Source organism: Aegilops tauschii, chromosome 5, assembly GCF_002575655.3.
Source record: "Aegilops tauschii subsp. strangulata cultivar AL8/78 chromosome 5, Aet v6.0, whole genome shotgun sequence".
NCBI classification, from domain to species: Eukaryota; Viridiplantae; Streptophyta; class Magnoliopsida; order Poales; family Poaceae; genus Aegilops; species Aegilops tauschii.
Window position 1 is genome coordinate 271,061,426 of NC_053039.3, and position 22,388 is coordinate 271,083,813.

The following is a 22,388-nucleotide window of genomic DNA, read 5'->3' on the forward strand; positions in this document are numbered from 1 at the left end:
ACGTTCTAGAAAGTGTCCCTTATGTATTCCTCCGGGGTTACGGTTTCAATAACATTAGTTTCAACATTTATAGGATTACCTGAGATATAATGTTTGATTCTTTGACCGTTCACCACCTTCGGATTTGTGCCTTCGAAGTTGTTGATTTTTATGGCACCGGAACGATAGACCTCCTCGATAACGTAAGGGCCTTCCCATTTAGAGAGAAGCTTTCCTGCAAAAAATCTTAAACGAGAGTTGTATAGCAACACATAATCACCTACACTAAACTTACGCTTTTGTATTCTTTTGTCATGCCATCTTTTAACTTTTTCTTTAAACAATTTGGCATTCTCATAGGCTTGGGTTCTCCATTCATCAAGTGAGCTAATGTCAAATAACCTCTTCTCACCGGCAAGTTTGAAATCATAATTGAGCTCTTTAATGGCCCAATATACCTTATGTTCTAGTTCGAGAGGTAAGTGACATGCTTTTCCATAAACCATTTTATACGAAGACATACCCATAGGATTTTTATATGCAGTTCTGTAGGCCCATAATGCATCATCAAGTTTCTTGGACCAATTCTTTCTAGATCTATTAACAGTCTTTTGCAAAATTAATTTAAGCTCTTTGTTGCTCAATTCTACTTGACCACTAGACTGTGGGTGATAAGGAGATGCAATTCTATGATTAACATCATACTTAGCAAGCATTTTGCGGAAAGCACCATGAATAAAATGTGAACAACCATCAGTCATTAAATATCTAGGGACTCCAAACCTCGGAAAATAACTTCTTTAAGCATTTTAATAGAGGTGTTATGATCAGCACTACTAGTTGGAATAACTTCTACCCACTGAGTAACGTAATCAACAGCAACTAAAATATGTGTATATCTATTAGAGACAGGAAACGGTCCCATATAATCAAAGCCCCAAACATCAAATGGTTCAATAACAAGTGAATAATTCATAGGCATTTCCTGACGTCTACTAATATTACCAATTCTTTGATATTCATCACAAGATAAGACAAACTTACGGGCATCCTTGAAGAGAGTAGGCCAATAAAACCGGATTGCAATACCTTATGTGCAGTTCTATCTCCAGCGTGGTGTCCTCCATAAGCCTCGGAGTGACACTTGCGTAGGATCTGTTCCTGTTCATGCTCAGGTACACAATGTCTAATAACACCATCTACTCCTTCTTTATAAAGATGTGGGTCATCCCAGAAGTAATGTCTCAAATCGTAGAAAAACCTTTTCTTCTGTTGGTATGTGAAACTAGGTGGTATAAACTTAGCAACAATGTAATTAGCATAATCAGCATATCATGGAGTAGTACGAGAAGCATTTATGACATTTAGTTGTTCATCAGGAAAGCTATCATCAATAGGTAGCGGGTCATCAAGAACATTTTCTAACCTAGACAAGTTGTCTGCAACGGGGTTCTCAGCTCCCTTTCTATCAATAATATGCAAATCAAATTCTTGTAGCAAGAGAACCCATCTAATAAGTCTAGGTTTAGCATCTTTCTTTTCCATAAGATATTTAATAGCAGCATGATCAGTGTGAATAGTTACTTTAGAATCAACAATATAAGGTCTGAACTTATCACAAGCAAATACAACTGCTAAAAATTCTTTTTCAGTAGTGGCATAATTTCTCCGGGCATTGTCTAGAGTTTTACTAGCATATTGAATAACATTTACTTTCTTATCAACTCTTTGCCCTAGAACAGCACCCACAGCATAATCGCTAGCATCACACATAATTTCAAAGGGTAAATTTCAATCAGGTGGATGAACGATAGGTGCAGAGATTAATGCTTTCTTAAGTATTTCAAATGCTTCTACACAATCATCATCAAAGACAAATGGTATATCTTTTTGCAATAGATTAGTCAGAGGCCGAGAAATTTTTGAGAAGTCCTTAATGAACCTCCTATAAAATCCAGCGTGACCAAGGAAACTTCTTATACCTTTGATGTCCTTGGGACATGGCATCTTTTCAATAGCATCAACTTTAGCTTTATCAACTTCAATACCTCTTTCAGAAATTTTGTGCCCCAAGACAATACCTTCATTAACCATAAAGTGGCACTTCTCCCAATTCAAGACAAGATTTGTTTCTTCACATCTCTGCAAAACTCGATCAAGGTTGCTCAAGCAATCATCAAAAGAGGATCCATAGACGGAGAAATCGTCCATGAAAACCTCACAAATCTTTTCACAAAAAACAGAGAATATAGCCATCATGCATCTTTGAAAGGTAGCATGTGCATTACATAAACCAAAAGGCATACGTCTATAAGCAAAAGAACCGAAAGGACAAGTAAATGTGGTCTTAGCTTGATCATCAGCTGACACAGGTATTTGAGAGAAACCAGAATAACCATCTAGAAAGCAAAAATGTGTATGTTTGGATAATCTTTCTAGCATTTGATCAATAAAAGGTAAGGGGTAATGATCTTTTTTAGTAGCTTTATTTAATTTGCGGAAATCAATTACCATCCTATAACCTGTAATAATTCTTTGCGGAATCAATTCATCTTTATCATTAGGAACGACAGTAATACCTCCCTTCTTAGGGACACAATGGACAGGACTTACCCACTGACTATCAGCTACGGGATAGATTATACCTGCCTCAAGGAGCTTTAGTATTTCCTTTCTTACCACTTCTTTCATCTTAGGATTCAGCCGTCGTTGGTGATCAATAACTGGTTTGGCATCTTTCTCCAAATTTATTTTATGTTGACATAGAGTGGGACTAATGCCCTTCAGATCATCAAGAGTATATCCAATAGCAGCACAGTGCTTCTTCAGAGTTTTCAATAATTTTTCTTCCTCCTTCTCTGAAAGGTTAGCACTAATAATAACAGAATATATCGTCTTCTCATCAAGATAAGCATATTTAAGAGTATCAGGTAATGGTTTAAGCTCAAACACAGGATCACCCTTGGGTGAAGGAGGATCCTCTAGGATTTCAACAGGCAAATTGTGTTTCAGAATAAGTCCCTGTTTAAAGAATACTTCATCTATTTCCCTTCTTTCATTCATAAACATATCATTTTCATGGTCTAGCAAATATTGTTCTAAAGGATCACTAGGAGGTACGGCAATAGAAGCAAGACCAATAATTTCATCTTTACTAGGCAATTCCTCTTCACGATGTTGTCTACGAAATTTAGAAAAATTAAATTCATGAGTCATATCACCTAAACCAATAGTAACAACATCCTTTTCGCAGTCTATCCTAGCATTAACAGTGTTCAAGAAGGGTCTACCAAATATAATGGGACAAAAGCTATCTTGTGGGGAACCAAGAACAAGAAAATCAGCTGGATATTTAGTTTTCCCACACAAGACTTCAACATCTCTCACAATCCCAATTGGTGAAATAGTATCTCTATTGGCAAGCTTAATGGTAACATCAATCTCTTCTATTTCAGCAGGTGCAATATCATGCATAATTTCTTTGTATAAGGAATGAGGTATTGCACTAGCACTAGCACCCATATCACACAAGCCATGATAACAATGATCTCCTATTTTAACAGAAATAACAGGCATGCCTACCACAGATCTATGTTTATCCTTAGCACACGGTTTAGCAATTCTAGCAGTCTCATCACACAAATAAATAACATGCCCATCAATATTATCATCCAAGAGATCTTTAACAATAGCAATATTAGGTTCAACTTTAACTTGTTCAGGAGGTGTATAGATTCTAATATTACTTTTACGAACCACAATTGAAGCTTTAGCATGATCCTTTATTCTAACAGGGAAAGGTGGTTTCTCGACATAAGCAGTAGGAACAATAGGATCATTATAAGTGATAGTCTTTTCTTCAACTTTAATAGGTGCAACTACTTTTACTTCTATGGGAGGATGATATTTAAACCACTTCTCCTTAGGGAGATCAACATGAGTAGCAAAAGATTCACAAAAAGAAGCTACTATCTCAGAGTCAAGTCCATATTTAGTGCTGAATTTATGGAAAACATCAGTCTCCATAAAAGATTTAACACAATCAAACTTAGGTGTTATACCTGACTCCTTACCTTTGTCGAGGTCCCAATCTTCAGAGTTGCGTTTAATTCTTTTCAATAAATCCCATTTGAATTCAATAGTCTTCATCATAAAGGAACCAGTACAAGAAGTATCGAGCATGGTGCGATTGTTGTCAGAAAGCCAAGCATAAATTTTTTGAATAATCATTTCTCTTGAGAGCTCATGATTGGGGCATGAATATAACATTGACTTAAGCCTCCCCCAAGCTTGAGCAATGCTTTCTCCTTTGCGAGGCCAAAAATTATATATATAATTACGATCACGATGAACAAGATGCATAGGATAAAACTTCGGATGAAATTCCAATTTCAATCGCTTGTAGTTCCATGATCCCATATCATCACATAGCCTATACCATGTCAATGCATCTCCCTTCAAAGATAAAGGGAAGACCTTCTTCTTGATAACATCATCGGGCATACCTGCAAGCTTAAATAATCCGCAAACTTCATCCACATAGATTAGGTGCTCATCAGGATGTAATGTTCCGTATCCTTCAAAAGGATTAGCTAGCAGTTTTTCTATCGTACCCGAAGGAATTTCAAATTAGACATTTTCATTTTCAGTAGGTTCAGTAGGTTGAGGAGCAACTCTTTGCTCTACTGGTCGGGGTGAAGATACCCCGAACAAGCCCCTCAGACGATTACTTTCCATAGTAACAAGTGACAGTAAATTTCAGCACACTATATAAATTTTTTCCTTACCAAATTCCACCTACCAAAGGCGCTTCACTCCCCGGCAACGGCGCCAGAAAAGAGTCTTGATGACCCACAAGTATAGGGGATCTATTGTAGTCCTTTCGATAAGTAAGAGTGTCAAACCCAACGAGGAGCTGAAGGAAATGATAAGCGGTTTTCGGCAAGGTATTCTCTGCAAGCACTGAAATTGTAGGTAACAGATAGTTTTGTGATAAGATAATTTGTAATGAGCAACAAATAACAAAAGTAAATAAAGTGCAGCAAGGTGGCCCAATCCTTTTTGTAGCAAAGGACAAGCCTGGACAAACTCTTATATAATGAAAAGCACTCTCGAGGACACATGGGAATTATCGTCAAGCTAGTTTTCATCACGTTCATATGATTCGCGTTCGGTACTTTGATAATTTGATATGTGGGTGGACCGGTGCTTGGGTGCTGTCCTTACTTGGACAAGCATCCCACTTATGATTAACTCATATTGCAAGCATCCGCAACTACAAAAGAAGTATTAAGGTAAACCTAACCATAGCATGAAACATATGGATCCAAATCAGTGCCCTACGAAGCAACGCATAAACTAGGGTTTAAGCTTCTGTCACTCTAGCAACCCATCATCTACTTATTACTTCCCAATGCCTTCCTCTAGGCCCAAATAATGGTGAAGTGTCATGTAGTCGACGTTCACATGACACCACTAGAGGAGAGACAACATAAATCTCATCAAAATATCAAACGAATACCAAATTCACATGACTACTAATAGCAAGACTTCTCCCATGTCCTCAGGAACAAACGTAACTACTCACAAATCATATTCATGGTCATAATCAGAGGGGTATTAATATGCATAAAGGATCTGAACATATAATCTTCCACCAAATAAACCAACTAGCATCAACTACAAGGCGTAATCAACACTACTAGCAACCTACAGGTACCAATCCCAGACTTAGAGACAAGGATTGAATACAAGAGATGAACTAGGGTTTGAGAGGAGATGGTGCTGGTGAAGATGTTGATGGAGATTGACCCCCTCTCGATGAGAGGATCATTGGTGATGACGATGGCGATGATTTCCCCCTCCTGGAGGGAAGTGTCCTTGGCAGAACAGCTCTGCCAGAGCCCTAGATTGGTTCCGCCAAGGTTCCGCCTCGTGGCGGCGGAGTCTCGTCCCGAAAGCTTGCTTATGATTTTTCTTCGAACGGAAGACTTCATAGAAGAAGATGGGCATCGGAGGGCCACCAGGGGGCCCACGAGGGGCGCGCCCCCCACCCTCGTGGCCAGGGTGTGGGCTGTTGGGGAACGTAGCAGAAATTCAAAATTTTCTACGCATCACCAAGATCAATCTATGGAGTAATCTAGCAACGAGGGGAAGGGGAGTGCATCTACATACCATTGTAGATCGCGATGCGGAAGCGTTGCAAGAATGCGGATGAAGGAGTCGTACTCGTAGCGATTCAGATCGCGGTTGATTCCGATCTAAGCGCCGAACCACGGCGCCTCCGCGTTCAACACACGTGCAGCCCGGTGACGTCTCCCACGCCTTGATCCAGCAAGGAGAGAGGGAGAGGTTGGGGAAGACTCCGTCCAGCAGCAGCACGACGGCGTGGTGGTGATTGAGGAGCGTGGCAATCCTGCAGGGCTTCGCCAAGCACCGCGGGAGAGGAGGAGGGAGAGGGGTAGGGCTGCGCCAAGAGAGAGATGTTCTCATGTGTATGGCAGCCCCAAAACCCCCACTATATATAGGGGAGGGGGAGGGGCTGCACCCCCATCTAGGGTTCCCCCCCAAGGGGTGTGGCCAGCCCTAGATCCATCTAGGGGGGCAGCCAAGGGGGGAGAGAGGGGGGGCGCACCACTAGGTGGGCCTTAGGCCCATCTAAGCCTAGGGTTTCCCCCTTCCCCCCTTTCCTGCGCCCTGGGCCCCTTGTGGGAGGCGCACCAGCCCACGTAGGGGCTGGTCCCTTCCCACACTTGGCCCACGCAGCCCTCTGGGGCCGGCGGCCCCACCTGGTGGACCCCCGGGACCCTCCCGGTGGTCCCGGTACGTTACCGATAGCACCCGAAACTTTTCCGGTGACCAAAACAGGACTTCCCATATATAAATCTTTACCTCCGGACCATTCCGGAACTCCTCGTGACGTCCGGGATCTCATACGGGACTCCGAACAACATTCGGTAACCACGTATATCTATTCCCTATAACCCTAGCGTCATCGAACCTTAAGTGTGTAGACCCTACGGGTTCGGGAACCATGCAGACATGACCGAGACGTTCTCCGGCCAATAACCAAGAGCGGGATCTGGATACCCATGTTGGCTCCCACATGTTCCACGATGATCTCATCGGATGAACCACGATGTCGGGGATTCAATCAATCCCGTATACAATTCCCTTTGTCTATCGGTATGTTACTTGCCCGAGATTCGATCGTCGGTATCCCCATACCTTGTTCAATCTCGTTACCGGCAAGTCTCTTTACTCGTTCCGTAACACATCATCCCGTGATCAACTCCTTGGTCACATTGTGCACATAATGATGATGTCCTACCGAGTGGGCTCAGAGATACCTCTCCGTTTACACGGAGTGACAAATCCCAGTCTCGATTCGTGCCAACCCAACAGACACTTTCGGAGATACCTGTAGTGCACCTTTATAGCCACCCAGTTACGTTGTGACGTTTGGTACATCCAAAGCATTCCTACGGTATCCGGGAGTTGCACAATCTCATGGTCTAAGAAAATGATACTTGACATTAGAAAAGCTTTAGCAGACGAACTACACGATCTTGTGCTAGGCTTAGGATTGGGTCTTGTCCATCACATCATTCTCCTAATGATGTGATCCCGTTATCAACGACATCCAATGTCCATGGTCAGGAAACCGTAACCATCTATTGATCAACGAGCTAGTCAACTAGAGGCTTACTAGGGACATGGTGTTGTCTATGTATCCACACATGTATCTGAGTTTCCTATCAATACAATTTTAGCATGGATAATAAACGATTATCATGAACAAGGAAATATGATAATAACCAATTTATTATTGCCTCTAGGGCATATTTCCAACATGGGCCCCCTCTGGTATTTTCTTCGCTTAGTATTTTTTATTATTTCCAAAAATAACTTCTGTGGAGTTTCAGGACTTTTGGAGTTGTGCAGAATAGGTCTCTAATATTTGCTCCTTTTCCAGCCCAGAATTCCAGCTGCCGGCATTCTCCCTCTTTATGTAAACCTTGCAAAATAAGAGAGAATAGGCATAAGTATTGTGACATAATGTGTAATAACAGCCCATAATGCAATAAATATCGATATAAAAGCATGATGCAAAATGGACGTATCAGGGTCCCATTCAACAGCTGCAAGGTCTTCGTCCTCACCCACTGCATCATCATCCACACGGGCTGCATTGTGAGCCTCATCTTGGTTTTCAGCCCGAGGTGCCCGTCGTAAATTCTGAATAACATCATAATATAGCTTCTCTTCATCAACCCTAGAATTGTAGGCATCAGGCTCCACTTCAGGGGAACCCTACTGCCGGTGCCCATGCTTGTCGAGCCACCACGTCGCCGTGCACTAACTGAACTGTTCTCACTAGAGCTGCCATTACAACGACTTGGTTCTGCCCGAGAAGTTGCACCCGCCATCCTTGGTCCAAATGCCTGCTCAGGCACATCAATTTGCAGCCTCACACGAAAATTCTCTTTGTCCTTATGCCTAGCAAACATGGTAGCCAGCTCTTCATCATTACTAACTGTCACCCATTTCTTTTCCCCATCATAGTATTTGTATTCCACTTCATCAAGCAAACCCCAAGGATATTGGCTGCAAATTACCTCCCCAAATTGTCTGAAACTCCAATTACAAGCCATTGGCAACGGATAATCGAAACCTCCTTGGAATTTCTTCTTGTTCTTTGCATTCAACATGTACCGGTCCCTTCTAATGTGCACCAAGAAAGCAAACCGCAACTCCATCCTAACCGATGAAAAACAGAGACGCAATCAGCACACTAACCGGGCAAACCAACTCGAATCGACTGTTCAGATGCACAATTAAGCTCAATCTAAACAGGAGGCATGACTTACCCCTCGGGAACCCAGTCGTGGACGCGGCGGATCTCCGGCCCGATGCCTGCCTCGCCAAGTACTCCGGGGTCGCCGCCGCTCGCCATTTCGCCTTGGGGTTCACCCTCGTACTTCCTCTGTGTGCACCAGCCCCCCACCTATCAGCGCTCCGACCGGGCGCACGGAAGGAGGCGTGTCGAGCAGGTGGCGGGCGCCCCACCCATGACGTCGCAGGAAGGTGGCGTGCGGAGCAGGTAGCGGTGGAGCAGGACGGCCGCGACCGTGGCCACGGCAGCACAGCTGGTGGCGGCGGCGCAGGACGGCCGGCCGGCGGACAGGACAGAGTGGGCGTCGAGTGGCCCGGTTAGAACCCTAGGATTGATTTGGGGACTTTGTTGCACGGTCCCACATGTCAGCTCCGGACCCACGTCCACGCGGTCCAACATGTAAGCTTCGGACCCACTACCACTAACGCTGGCGGACGGAATGGACTCAAAACTGCCCGTTTAGCCTCGTCATAGTAGTTGCGCACAGTCTAGGGGCAAAACTGAGCACGATTCGCAATTGAGGGCAAAAACTGAGCACATGGACACCACTGAGGGCAAAAGGATAATTAACCCATACATTTATACGGCAACACTTCCCCTCACGTGTGGTTCCCTCGGGCCTAAACATGGATCGAAAGTGGGCTGCAATTTAATTGCGTCAGTCGAGTCTCGAACTCAAGATCTCTTGACTCTGATGCCATATAAAAGTGCATGCTCTAGCCAATGCAATCAAAAGACCGATCTGATGGAAAAGACTAGGTAACACATTTATACGTTAACATATAGAAGGACAGCCGGGTCCACGCCGCCGCCCCGGGGCGATTCCCGCGGTTGCACTGACCCCGCGCTACCGCTGCGTCGCCCCTTCGGACCGTAGTGCCGTGTCCCATGGTCCACCGCCGCCCCGAGGCCATCCGCTCCAGGCCGCCCCAGTGGCTATAGCGGCTACCGCCCTCACGCTGTTGCTGCGTCGCCCCATCGGGCCATAGCGAGCGTGGCACACGGTCCCTGCCGCCGACCTCAGGTCTTCCCCGTCGTCGCTTCGACCCATGCGCTGCCGCTGCGTCGCCCCTTTGAGTCGTAGCGCCGCGGCACGCGGTCCACTTTGCCGTCCACGCGCGTCGATTTTTGTGCGGTATGCGCCGCGCCGCCTTCCTAGACGCGGGAACGCCACCGTCCGTGCCGATCTTCGTCACGCTGTCGGGTTTTTCCTCGCCTACTTCGAGCACCGTCGTCACGCTCCTGACCTAGCCGGCCATCGCCGCCGCTCTTCCTCCCGGTCCACGGGTACTACCTCGACACCGGCCACTCCGACTCGACATCGACCACGGCATCCCTCGCGCGGCTACACCACCCTACGCTCTTGGCTACCTCGACATCGGCACAAAGGGCTACCGCCTTGCTTGAGCAACCTCGTCGGTTTCCACTCCTGCTACAACTTCCGTGATGTATCGACCATTCGACTGTGGCAGGGATGTCCGTCGGCTTACTTTCGGATTCTGCTCCAGTCTCACCGGCTGTGTCGCTCCCGTTGTGACTGCGGGGGGATGTGGATGATCGTGATTATTAGGAAGTCCTATATATACGCCCACGAGGCTCGAGTATACATCAAGAATTCCACCGATTTCTTCTATATTCCTTCTAACAACGGTGGTTGCGGGGTGTCCAACGGATGGGCATGACGGTGGCGCGCGACACTTTGGTGGGAAGGTTGACGGGAAGGGTCATCTTCCTCAGGTGTATAGAAAGCTAGGCCGATTATACGAAACATGAGAGATGCTTTAATATGATTGATAATTCCAAGTCGCTTTTCTTAAAGATATTTTCAAGTCGCAAGTGGTTGCACATGCATACCACTCGTTTCAAAACATACCACTCATTATATAATGGAAATACCACTCATTATAAAAGGAACACTGCCACACCACGATTTTAGCCCGATTAAAAAAATACCGCTCATTTCAAAACATCATGAAGAAATCAGCGAAACCACAAAAAAGAGGGATAAATTCGTGGTGTGTCGGTGTTCCTTTTTTCACTTTGGAGAACCACACACGCATAGATAAACCTGAATTTCTTTCAAAAAATAGATAAACCTGACCTCTGATTTCAAAGAAAAAAAAACCTGAAATAAACTCTAGCTGCATTTACGTACGCTTCACGCTCAGCACCAGAACAATGATGGCGAGGGCCGCGAGGCAAATAATCGCAGCAGCAGCCCACATCGTCGTCTTCATCATCTTCTTTTTCCTCTGTTGCCGCCTCTGCCTTCGGCAGCAAACACGGGCAGCGCGCGGCGGACGGCGGGACGGGACGACGCTAGCTCCGGGGTCCCTCATGACCACGCTGCTCCCGAAGAGCACGGAGTTGGTGACGCCCTGCACGTTGTTGTTCAAGTAGATGTTGATGCAGCGGCAGCAGCGGACGCTGTTACCGCCGCTCGCCGGCGCCACCGACATCGTCGCCCCCGTGCTCCTGCACCTCGACGCCGACGCCGACGAACCACCTCCAACACCCATCCTCACTCAGTCCCCTTGTATTCACAATCACAGGCCCCAGTTTCGTTTATGTGTAAGCTACTAGTACAGGGAAGGAAATGAAGGAGGCGCGCGTTGTTGTTCTTTGCTCCAACGCCAAGAAAAGCATCGGGCATCAATGGCTCTCTTGTTCTTTCTGCACCTTGCAGCTTAGGACAGGCATCTTAAATTCTTAATTGCCCAGTGTGCTTCATTGCATAGGCAGGATACGAGAAGACATGAACGATGCTGTAAAATAAACAGAAAGTTACCAGACGAGATTACGCGTGATCACTTATTTGGACCATGGGGACAGTATATATTCAGATTTTAACATAACGCAGAGGTTCAAGCTGCCATTTTACTATTTCGTTGATGTTTCACAGCTTAAACTACAAAGCAAACTATTATGTTGAACTGCATCGCAATCAATCTTCTGAATCGCAATGCTCCTCCCGCCTACGCTGCTGTTGAACTGCATACTCTGTTGCTTTCTTTTACTGTTTCCATGGTCCAAACTGAGAATTTTGCCAGTTCAGTGTCAGTATGTCACAAATGCTTAAGTTTAGGCAGTGCAGCATCTTTCGTTATGACACATTTTTCACCAAGGTTACTATGGTAAATTTTATTATGGTTGTATAGTGAGTTACGGCGGAAGCTGGTCACGGCACAATTGTAGTTGCCAGGAACCTCTGATATGTAACTTACTGGCAACCAATAGACCTGTGGCACATCCAAGGTTACTGGTAAATAGTCCAAATGATGCTTGGTTAGCTGGCCTAGGTTGGCTTGAGTTCAACCATGCTGAAATGTAGCACTAAAATTCGCAGTATCAGTACTAGCCTTTTACTGTGCATTGTACAGAGATGCCAGATTCAAAGCAAGTGTTTTTTTTCTTCGAAAAGGAGGTTATTCCCGGCCTCTGCATCAGAACGATGCATACGGCCTATGTCTCGAAAAATAAAAAGGCTCACAAAGATCAAAAGCAAAACAAAATGACAGCCACAACCGGCAGGCACAAATTAAGATAGGAAACTAAACATCTATCCTATTACATGACCGCCATCCAAACCGGTTGAAGATATCCCGAGCTACCATCTCTCATCTACCATCTCTCATCGGATAGATCCAGTAACCAAACGCTCCCTGGTCTCCATCGGAGTGAGTATCGACCACATACGAATCAGTGTAGTGGCCCGAAAGATAACCTGCAAGAAATGAATATTTGTTGTTCTGTTAAAAACCAAATCGTTTCTGCAGTTCCAAACTGCCCACAATAAAGCACATACTCCTACACGGATATGTCTCGTTGTTTCGGAATCTATCCCGTCTAGCCACGTCCCAAATAACGTGTTGATAGTATTCCGAGGAGTAATATTAAATGCTATGTGGACCGACCGCCATAATTTTTTTGCCAAAGGGCAGTCAAGAAAGAGATGTTTGATGGATTCATCACTCTCACAGAAACTACATCTTGTAGATCCTGTCCAGTTGCGTTTTGTCAAATTGTCCTTAGTTAGAATGACTTGTTTATGGACAAACCACATAAACACTTTCATCTTTAAAGGAACTTTGACTTTCCAAACATATTTCGAACGAGGAATAGAGCTAGAATTGATAACATCCAAATACATGGATTTAACCGAAAACTCTCCATTCTTTGTTAGTTTCCAGCGCAACTGGTCAGGCTGTTGAGATAATTGAACATCAATCAATCTTCTCACAAGATGGAGCCAAACTTCCCAACGGTTCCCCGCTAACGTCCTCCTGAATTGAATATTAAGAGGATTGGACTGTAATACTGTTGCAACGTAAGCATCTCTTCGCTGAACAATATTATAGAGAGAGGGATATTGGAGTGCAAGGGGCGTCTCCCCTAGCCATGTATCCTCCCAGAATCTCGTGGTAGTACCATTTCCAACTACAAATTTTGTCCTGTTAAAAAAGACTGATTTCACTCTCATTAGTCCTTTCCAAAAGGGCAAATCAGTGAGCCTTACCGTCACCTGTGACAAGGTTTTGGATTGGAGGTACTTATTACGCAAAATCTTGGCCCAAGTGGCATCCGTCTCTACAGATAACTTATACAACCACTTGCTGAGAAGACATCTGTTCTTCACCTCTAAATTTTCAATGCCGAGACCCCCTTGGTCTTTCGGCCTACAAATGATATCCCATTTAGCGAGTCTGTACTTTCGTTTTCGTTCGTCACTCTGCCAGAAGAAGCGCGATCAGTAGAAATCTAGCCTTTTCCGGACTCCAACTGGTACCTCGAAAAAGGATAATGGTACCTCGAAAAAGGATAAGAGAAACATAGGCATACTCGTGAGTACCGAATTAATGAGAATTAGCCGGCCTCCGTATGACATGAGCTTGCCCTTCCAGCAGCTTAGTTTTTTTCAAACCGATCCTCAATGCACTTTCATTCTTTGTTGGACAACTTGCGATGGTGGATTGGTATACCCAAATACGTGAAGGGTAAAGACCCCAATTCGCACCCTAACAATTGTTTGTAAGCTTCTTATTCGTCTTTAGCTCTTCCAAAGTAGAATAATTCGCTTTTACGGAAGTTAATTTTTAACCCCGACAATTGTTTGAACAGGCATAACACAAGCTTCATGTTCCTTGCTTTTGCCGAATCATGCTCCATGAAGATGATAGTATCATCAGCGTACTGTAGGATAGACACTCCTCCGTCAACTAAATGCGGAACGAGGCCACCTACCTGGCCATCATCCTTAGCCCTTCCTATTAGGATTGTCAACATGTCGACCACTATGTTGAACAGAATCGGTGACATCGGGTCTCCTTGCCTTAAACCCTTGTGTGTCTGGAAGTAATGACCTATGTCATCATTCACTTTGATTCCAACACTCTCTTTTTGCGTGAAAGAGTCTGCCTGGTTTCTCCAGGACTGATCGAAACCTTCCATACGCAAGGCCTGCTGAAGACATTTTACCTTATCGTACGCTTTCTCAAAATCCACTTTGAAAACCACCCCATCTAGTTTTTTCGTATGGATTTCATAGAGAGTTTCATGAAGGACTACCACCCCTTCTAGGATGTTTCTGTCTAGCATGAAAGCAGTTTGAGACGGCTACACCACAAAATGCGCAATCTGCGTAAGCCTATTAGTCCTTGCAGAAATCTGCAAACTAGTAGTATGTTTCATCTGTTATCTACTGGAGTTTGGACACATCCATTTACAAATTCATATTGATGTACGTGATACACATATCTTCTTATTTCATATCATATACGTGCGCAGTTGTTACTTGATGAGGATGCATCTCGCTGGAGAACCTTCAGCACCGCGCAACCTTAGTGGCAAGCAATGCAAGGTGTATATTCCAGTGGCAACATGTTCAAGGTTTAATGCTTCCACAAGGATGACTTCCTGAAAGGAACAGATAACAGGTTTAAAAGGAGTCTCAATCTGGTTTTTAGGGATTTTACACGCAGAGTGATCTCAATATCGAAACCAATGTTTCTTTGGAAGATATGGAAATTACAAGTAGCAAAAGGGTTACTACCGAACAACCAATTTTTATGTTGAATATAACCTTTTCGTATCTTCCAAATATGGATGAGATTGATTTGAACTAAACGGGTTTATGTAATATGTCACCTCCCTAAGATATGTTCCCACAGAGACCGGTTTACCACTCGAATGGGTTTAAACCCTTACCCTTTTATCAAGAAAAACTAGATGAGCCGGAATACATTCATCATATGCTCCCACAGACAAGTAATCAACTCCTGCATGAACAAAATATTAATTAAGATTAGAGAAGAGAATGTGAGGAAGATGGGAGACTAAGACCAAAGATATATTACATGTTCAGTAAGTTAAAACTTTAAATCAGCCATTTTCGCTTTGGTGATTTACCACACATTATTGGTAGCAACAGTATTGCTGATGAAAAACATATCTTGCAAATTTAATCCAAAGACTGTTGTGCACAAAGTGGATGAATACATTTCGACTTACCAACTAGTTGGATGTCAGTGTTATCAATCAACCATTGAGCACCATCCTCCATGAAGCCAACATAACTTGAATCAAACTCTTTCTTCCAGATAAGCTTTCTGCATTAAGGAAAGATTGATGTTTGATATAGTTTATACTACATAGTCTTTATTAAATAATAACTCACTTCGAATATGATATACATTTTGCTCCATACGAAAAGGTCATACACACTCCATTAAAAAATGAGTACCAGGAACATTAAACAAATCAATGAACCAACATCATATATCAAATATACAATTAAAATGGGTTGATCCACTAAAAGGAAATATAAACAAAGACCGATATTGAAATTTCTGTTGTTTCATATTGCGTTAGCACATGCATTTTATATTCAATTTACATGATTAATATTACCTAACTCATGCGCACAACATAGACAACGTAACTGTAAAGGAAGTATTGAAAATATTTGGATATGCTTATCTTTTCTATAACGTACTTTAGTTGTCATGCTTAAAATTGCATGTTCATACGATTTTTTTTGTTCAATACTCCCTCCGTCCGGAATTACTTGTCGTAGGAGTGGATGTATCTAGACGTATCTTAGTTCTAGATACATCCATTTCTATCCATTTTTGCGACAAGTAATTTCGGACGAAGGGAGTATATATGTTCTTTTGAGATGGACTATGAAGTTAAAAATAATTGGCAACCAGTGTTAAACAGTAATAAGATCATACCATGAGAATCCAACTATACAAGTGTAGGATGTGGGCTCAATTGAACCCCCACACCACCCCCCACACACAATTCTGTAAAACAGTCTAAATTTTCTGGCCTACAGACGGCAGTGATCACAAGGTTACTAAGAAAAATAACATAAGATGTAATTCCAAGTGTTAAATCCACCTCAATTTTTTGATCGGCAGAGATGACGAGGTTAAAAATTACATAATACGCTAACTTAGGTTTAGGTTTTATGGTCCCATCACCATCATAGAGTAAAACCACCATGTGTTGTATGTACACACAACACACATATACTCCCTCCGTTCGGAATTACTCGTCCAAGAAATGAATGTATCTAGATGTATTTTAGTTGTAGATACATCCATTTTTATGACAAGTAATTCCGAACGGAGGGAGTACATGAATGTGATGCGAGTTCTTGTGTGCATGCATAGTATGTTGGTATTACCTGTCGGTGTTTAAGGTTCGGAAGAGTACACGGCGGACTCCTTTAGGAATATGCAAGGACTCCATGACATCAGCTGCAAGAAAAGGAATTTGTATTTGGGGGTGTTTTTAATGAACATATATGCACACATTGTCTACCATGAGTCCATGAAACATTATGAAACAATATAATTTGAGGTGGCAGAACCAGTATTACATGATCATGATGTAACATGGAAATATCATCTTTACAGTTCAAAATGAAACGCAGTGGTGTGCGCACATATATAATTCTCGCTTGCGCTCTTAATCCTGAAAATTTGCTATTTTTACTTTCCAATTGGTGTATCTTACAAGGACACAAATTTGACATATGCCAATTTAAATATCTGAAACCAAATTTGTCAACCGGTTGAGATTACTTCCTGAAATTCAAAAATGTAACATTTTTTTAATTTAAATTCAGACATGTGAGATTACTTCATGAAATTCAAAATGTAAAACTTTTTTTGCATGGGTCAGAATGATTGGGCTTTCCCCCTAAACAATACAGATAACATTTGGACATGAACACGTACATGTCTAGATTTTTTGTATTTTTTTCACATTTACTAAACTATTTTAGAGCGAATGCTCCCTGGAGCCTAATTGAATAGCTGACTTTATGAACCCTGAAATATGAAAGTGGAGTGGGGGTTTATGTAGTTTACCTGTTATGTTGCGGTCCCTTGGAACATCTACCAATAGCGCTGGTCCTGCGGCACACCAGATTACAAGTCAGAGACTCAAAATTATTCCTGTGATCGATAATTAGTACCACTAATGAATCACATGCCTACTGCTAGCTACCTAGCCAGCGATTGAGGTAATATCAATGACAGTTATAGAACTTGCATCTAATGTTCAGTTTAGTGCTAAAAGTTGAAAAATACATCATTGCAGTCGCATAACTTGCCTATGCATGTAGATACGGTCAGTTCTTCGGTATCTAGTTGTATTCTCACGCAGCGTGTCAGCATGAATGCGGCCCACATGCCCGTGGCTGGGAGTGGTGAGGTGTTGGATGAGCCACACATTATCTATTATTTTTGCAGAACGCACCCTCGACTTTTATTTAATTACGCACCTTCCAACACATGGTTCATGAGAAACAGGAATAAAACATAGCACCAAGGGTTTCTATCCGATATCCTCCACTCCATAAAGAATTATTTAAACATTGTAAAACATTTAAAAAGTAAAAACTATTTAAACATTGTAAAAAGACAAATTGCATTTTAAAATTGTTCACGCATTTCAAAAAAAAAATGTTCATGCGTGGAATAGAAATGTCCGTGTGTATGTTGTTATTTATCTTGTTCTGTTTAAGAAAACTACGTGGGGAATAGAAATTCTCCATGACATATGCGTATATCACGGGGAGAGTGGGGTCATTCTGACTAAGTGGTCTATTTTTTTCAAATTTAAAATTATTTATATTTTAAATTTCTTTCGGATAAATCAGCTGAACTCTATTTTCTTTTATCTAGATTTTCAAATTTAAAATTATTCGAATTAAAAAAAAATCCACTGATTTGTCCGAAAGAAATTTACGTACATTTATTCTGCACTACATCTTCTTTTATCTAGATTTCTTAATTTAAAATTATTCAAATTCAAAGAGAATAGTTGATTTGTCCAAAAAATGTACGTATATGCACACTGACCTATATTCTATCGCTCGCTCTCGCGACCGCGTCGCCCCCCCGCGGGCGGCCGGCCGCGCACCTCTCTCTCCCGCCTCCAGCCCCCCTCTCCCCTTCCTCCCCGCCGCCGTCGCTGGCGCCCGCGGCCGTCCTGGCCCCGGGGTCGCTGGTGGCGGCGGCCTTCCTGCCCTTCCCCTCCCGGTGGCTCCGGCACGGGGCGGAGTTGCACCGGGGGGTGCTCCTAGGCGGCGGCGGTCCAGCTGGCGGCGGGGTTCCTTGTCGCAGAGCAGGTGGGCAGCTGGGCGGCAGTGCCGTCGTTGGCGGCGGGGTGGCGTGTGGCTCATCCTGGCGGCGGCGCTCGGCCCAGATCTAGGCCCTACGGGGCCCATCTGGCCTGGGCGGGCCGCCGGCGGGGCTGGTTGGCGGCGTGACTCCCGGGATGCAGGGGAGCGGTGTTGCGCGACGGGGGCTGGCGGCACCGATGCCAGCTTGCTGCAGCACGGCCGGCGGGGCTTAGCGGGCCGTTTCGGGCCTGGCCGGGCCAGGGGTGGCCTGGTATGCCCCGCCGCCATGTCCGGTCGGCTACCGCGACAGTGCCGGAGGCTCGACTTCTCGCACGACGGCGGTGGAGGTGGTTCCCTTCGGCTCGGCATTGGTGCTGTTGTTCTCGTCGCGTGGCGCTTCTCTCCGGTCTTCTCGGCCTCGTGGTGGTCCTCGTAGTGAGACGACGTGGGAGGCGGCGCAACCGAGGTGGCGCATTGGGTGGTAGTTTGGATGGTTGGCTCCGGATGGGCGGTGGTGTTTGGTGTGCGGGAGAAATCCTTGTCGGTTCGTCCGGCGCCGATGCGGTGACACCGGCGGGTGCCACCATTCCTTCTTGAAGGGCGTCGGTGGTAGCCATTCCCTACTTTCCTCCGCATACCGGGGGAAACCCTAGGACTTGTCCGGGCAGCAGCGTCGTCGGTGTCGCATACCTTCTTGGAGGTGCTGCTTGGTATGCGGCACTCGGAACCTCGGGCGGTGGTGGGGTGTTTCCGGAGGGCGCAACGGTGGCGGGCCTTCTGCGCTTTGTCGATCTGCCGTTGTTGGCATTATGTTTCTTCTTCTTTTTTGTCTTTGGGCTTATTGTGTTGCTCGCCCAAGCGTCGAGATGTATCCTATGTTGGCTGGTTGCTTTGGAATACAAAGCGGGGGAAACCCTTTTTCGGTAAAAATTAAAGTTATACGAATTCAAACAAAAATTCCATTGATTTGTTCAAAAAAATTACGTACAATCATTCTGAGCTATATTTTATTTTATCTAGATTTTCAAATTTAAAATTATTCGAATTCAGACAAAAAATTCATTGATTTGTCCAAAATAATTTATGTTCTTTCATTATGCACTAGAATTTTAAGTTAAAATTATTAGAATTCAAACAAAAATTTACTTGATGTGTCCAAGAAATTTACTACATTCATTCTGCACTGTATTTCCTTTTTCCTAGATTTTCAAAATTAAAATTATTCGAAATCAAACAAAAAATTAGTTGATTTGTCGAAAAAAAATATACAGTATAAGTTGTTTTCTTACATAGAAAAAAAAGAAACAAGAATACAGAAGATAAATTGTGTATATCTCACAAGCGGCGAGGTCATAGGTTCGAACCGAGGCTTTCCCTTTTTTGCACACCCTTTTTTGCGATTTTTTACATTAATTCGTACTGTCCATGTTATATAAAGTTAACAGTGCTACCTAATCGTTTAATGCCAGTTGGTCGAGTGGTTATCTATCCGCTGCTAACTGCAGTAGGTCATGGGTTTGAATCGCAGCCCCGATTTGGCATTTTTATATTTATATGAGGATTTTCTGCATAAATAAATAAAATGCAAAGGTGCTTTCTGCAAAAAAAGTGCTCGTTGATCCCCTTGCGCTATTTTTTTAATCCTTTTTCTTGCAAACCACTATGTGCTGACAGATGCATAATTAAATCAAAGCCGAAGTTGTTTTTTGTAAACAATAGATAATAATACTTGGCCCATCCAACGCCTCACCACTCCTGTCACTGACATGTGCGTCGCATTCATGCTGATACGCCAGGTAGCACTAGATATGGCTGGATACGGAAGAAGAGACCGTATTTGCCACTGATATTACCTCCAGCGATTTATTTGTAGGATCAAAAAATAAGAAGCGTATGCGTGGCGTACCGTTGAGGACGGCGAGATCGAGCGTGTCGACGTCGAAGCCGGCGTCGTAGTAGTGCTCGAAGACGTGGCCCGGCGCGTCGACGTGGGTGCCGGAGTGCGCCGTGAGCCGGAGCTCGGAGAAGTTGGCGATGTCGGAGCCGTTGCGCATGGAGCGCGCCAGCCGCAGGAACCCGGGCGTGCCCTCCGCCGACTCGAACGCCGGCATGTCCTCCCGGTAGTAGTGGCTGATGTCCAGGATCCGCCCCCCGTCGAACTCCTCGCGCCTCTCCGGCACAGGCACCGCCGCCTCCTCCTTCACGCCGCACGCCGGCTCGGCCTCGGTGGCGCCGTAGCCAGGGTACGCCGGTTCGCCGGAGGCCACGGTGGCGCCCACGAGTAGCAGGAGGAGGAAGGGGAGGAGCTCCATGGCCGTGGGGTTGGAGTGTTTGCTTCTGTTACGCATGCGGCCGGTCAAAAAAGAACAAGGTGTGTGTGTATGGATCATTGGTACTTTGGTAGGTGATGGTCTGATGGAGATGGACGTTTGCCATCATCTTGTATAGTCTTCTTCTTCGGAAAAAGAATCATGCCAAATCTTCTGTTGGGGCGGCTAGGGGTAGTTAATTCAGCAAAAGATACTTCGAGGATTTTACATGGACATGGATGTACATGCAGATAGGGACGGAGCTCCATGGAGTGTTCGCTTTATGCGATCGGTCGGTTAGCTGGGTGATGGAAATGGACAGAGAGGAATTTTCGTCACCCTTGTTTGCGATCATCTTCTATACGCGAATCATGTCGAATCGGATCAGTCGTTGGGGTAGCTAGGAACTGGAGTAGTTAATTCGGTAAACGATATTTTGAGGATTGTTCTGAATAAATAAATAAATAAATAAATAAATAGGAAGGACAAAGGAACGGCGTGAAAGAGATTTTAAGAAACTGGGGATTCACAAGGCTCTCCAGATATTCGCAAAAGAAGAACGGCGTGTCTCCTCTGCGACCAGGCCTGCGAGTCCATGGAGCATTTGCTTGTTTTTTTAGAAAAGAAGGATGTATCCCCAGCCTTTGCATCTGGACGATGCATGCAGTCATATTATTAATTATTCACAAAGACCATACAAGGTGATACATCAATAAGCCTGAAGCCATCATCTTGGCAACACCGTTGCTACTCCTATCCCTATGATGAAGGCGTGCCGAACGTCCGGGCCTAATACCAAACAGGCATCGCACCAAAGCCTAACATCTAAAGCCGGGTGTCCCATCCAAGCCACTACCTGGATTGGGTCCCACACCGGTCTGGCACACTCCCAGTGAGCACCGCACGCTGCAAGGGCCGTCACCTCCATCTTCCCTCGGTCCATCCTCAGAGCATAACTGATGCACCAACCTTGTCAGGCCTCTCTACCATCAACGCCACCATGACGCCAGACAGCTTCCTCCTCATGCGCGAGTCCATCTCCTCGCATCAGACGCCGAGACTCCACAGCGCCACGCCGCTGAGAACCGCCACCATCAATGTGGAAAATGAAGCACCGCTCCACCAAAGACGCCGTCCTCCGGTCCCTCGAGCCCGTGTGCACCTCCAAGAATGACGCCCCCAACGGGGAAACGACACCAGAGAGCCGCCGTCATCCGATCTACTGATGCAGGGTTTCCCCCGGAGGTAGCAGAGAGTGGCCTTGAACTTCTCCACGACGATGCCTTCGGGAAGGGAACGACGCAGACAACGTCGCCGTCGCCGGCCTTGGCAATAGCCAATAGCAGGTTTTCACCCAGATCTGATCGAAGACCTCCATCTCTCGTGCATGGGCCGCCGCCATCCCTGCCGGGATCTCAACGAAGACTCCAAGGAGTGGATCGGCACCGCGGCGTTGTCGTCGTTGTGGCCGCCGTCGCCGGCCAAGGGTTTCCCCCGATCCCAAGAGCCCCATCATCCAATCACCGCCCACCACGCGGATCCGGCGAGCAAGGCCACACCGAAGCCC

General features: G+C 44.9%; 1 protein-coding gene across 1 annotated transcript; it reads right to left on the reverse strand.

Moving 5' to 3' along the window:
* Window positions 1-14,489: 14,489 nt before the first annotated feature.
* LOC109783997 (cyclase-like protein 4) lies at window positions 14,490-20,969 on the reverse strand. The gene is made up of 6 exons (XM_020342602.4): window positions 20,419-20,969; window positions 17,254-17,298; window positions 16,566-16,638; window positions 15,383-15,480; window positions 15,080-15,150; window positions 14,490-14,788 (listed from the first exon to the last, which is right to left on the reverse strand). The coding sequence occupies exons 1-6, from the start codon at window positions 20,900-20,902 to the stop codon at window positions 14,663-14,665; spliced, it is 897 nt and encodes a 298-aa protein (XP_020198191.1). The 5' UTR covers window positions 20,903-20,969; the 3' UTR covers window positions 14,490-14,662.
* Window positions 20,970-22,388: the final 1,419 nt, after the last annotated feature.

Bases quoted from the DNA above. Each gene is read 5' to 3' on its own strand.
- LOC109783997 (XM_020342602.4), bottom strand. From the start codon at position 20,902: ATGATCCATACACACACACCTTGTTCTTTTTTGACCGGCCGCATGCGT. The intron at 17,299-20,418 runs GTACGCCACGCA...GGTGTGCCGCAG, and splicing joins CGATCTCGCCGTCCTCAACG to GACCAGCGCTATTGGTAGAT. The intron at 14,789-15,079 runs GTAAGGGTTTAA...TGTTCCTTTCAG, and splicing joins TAGTTTTTCTTGATAAAAGG to GAAGTCATCCTTGTGGAAGC.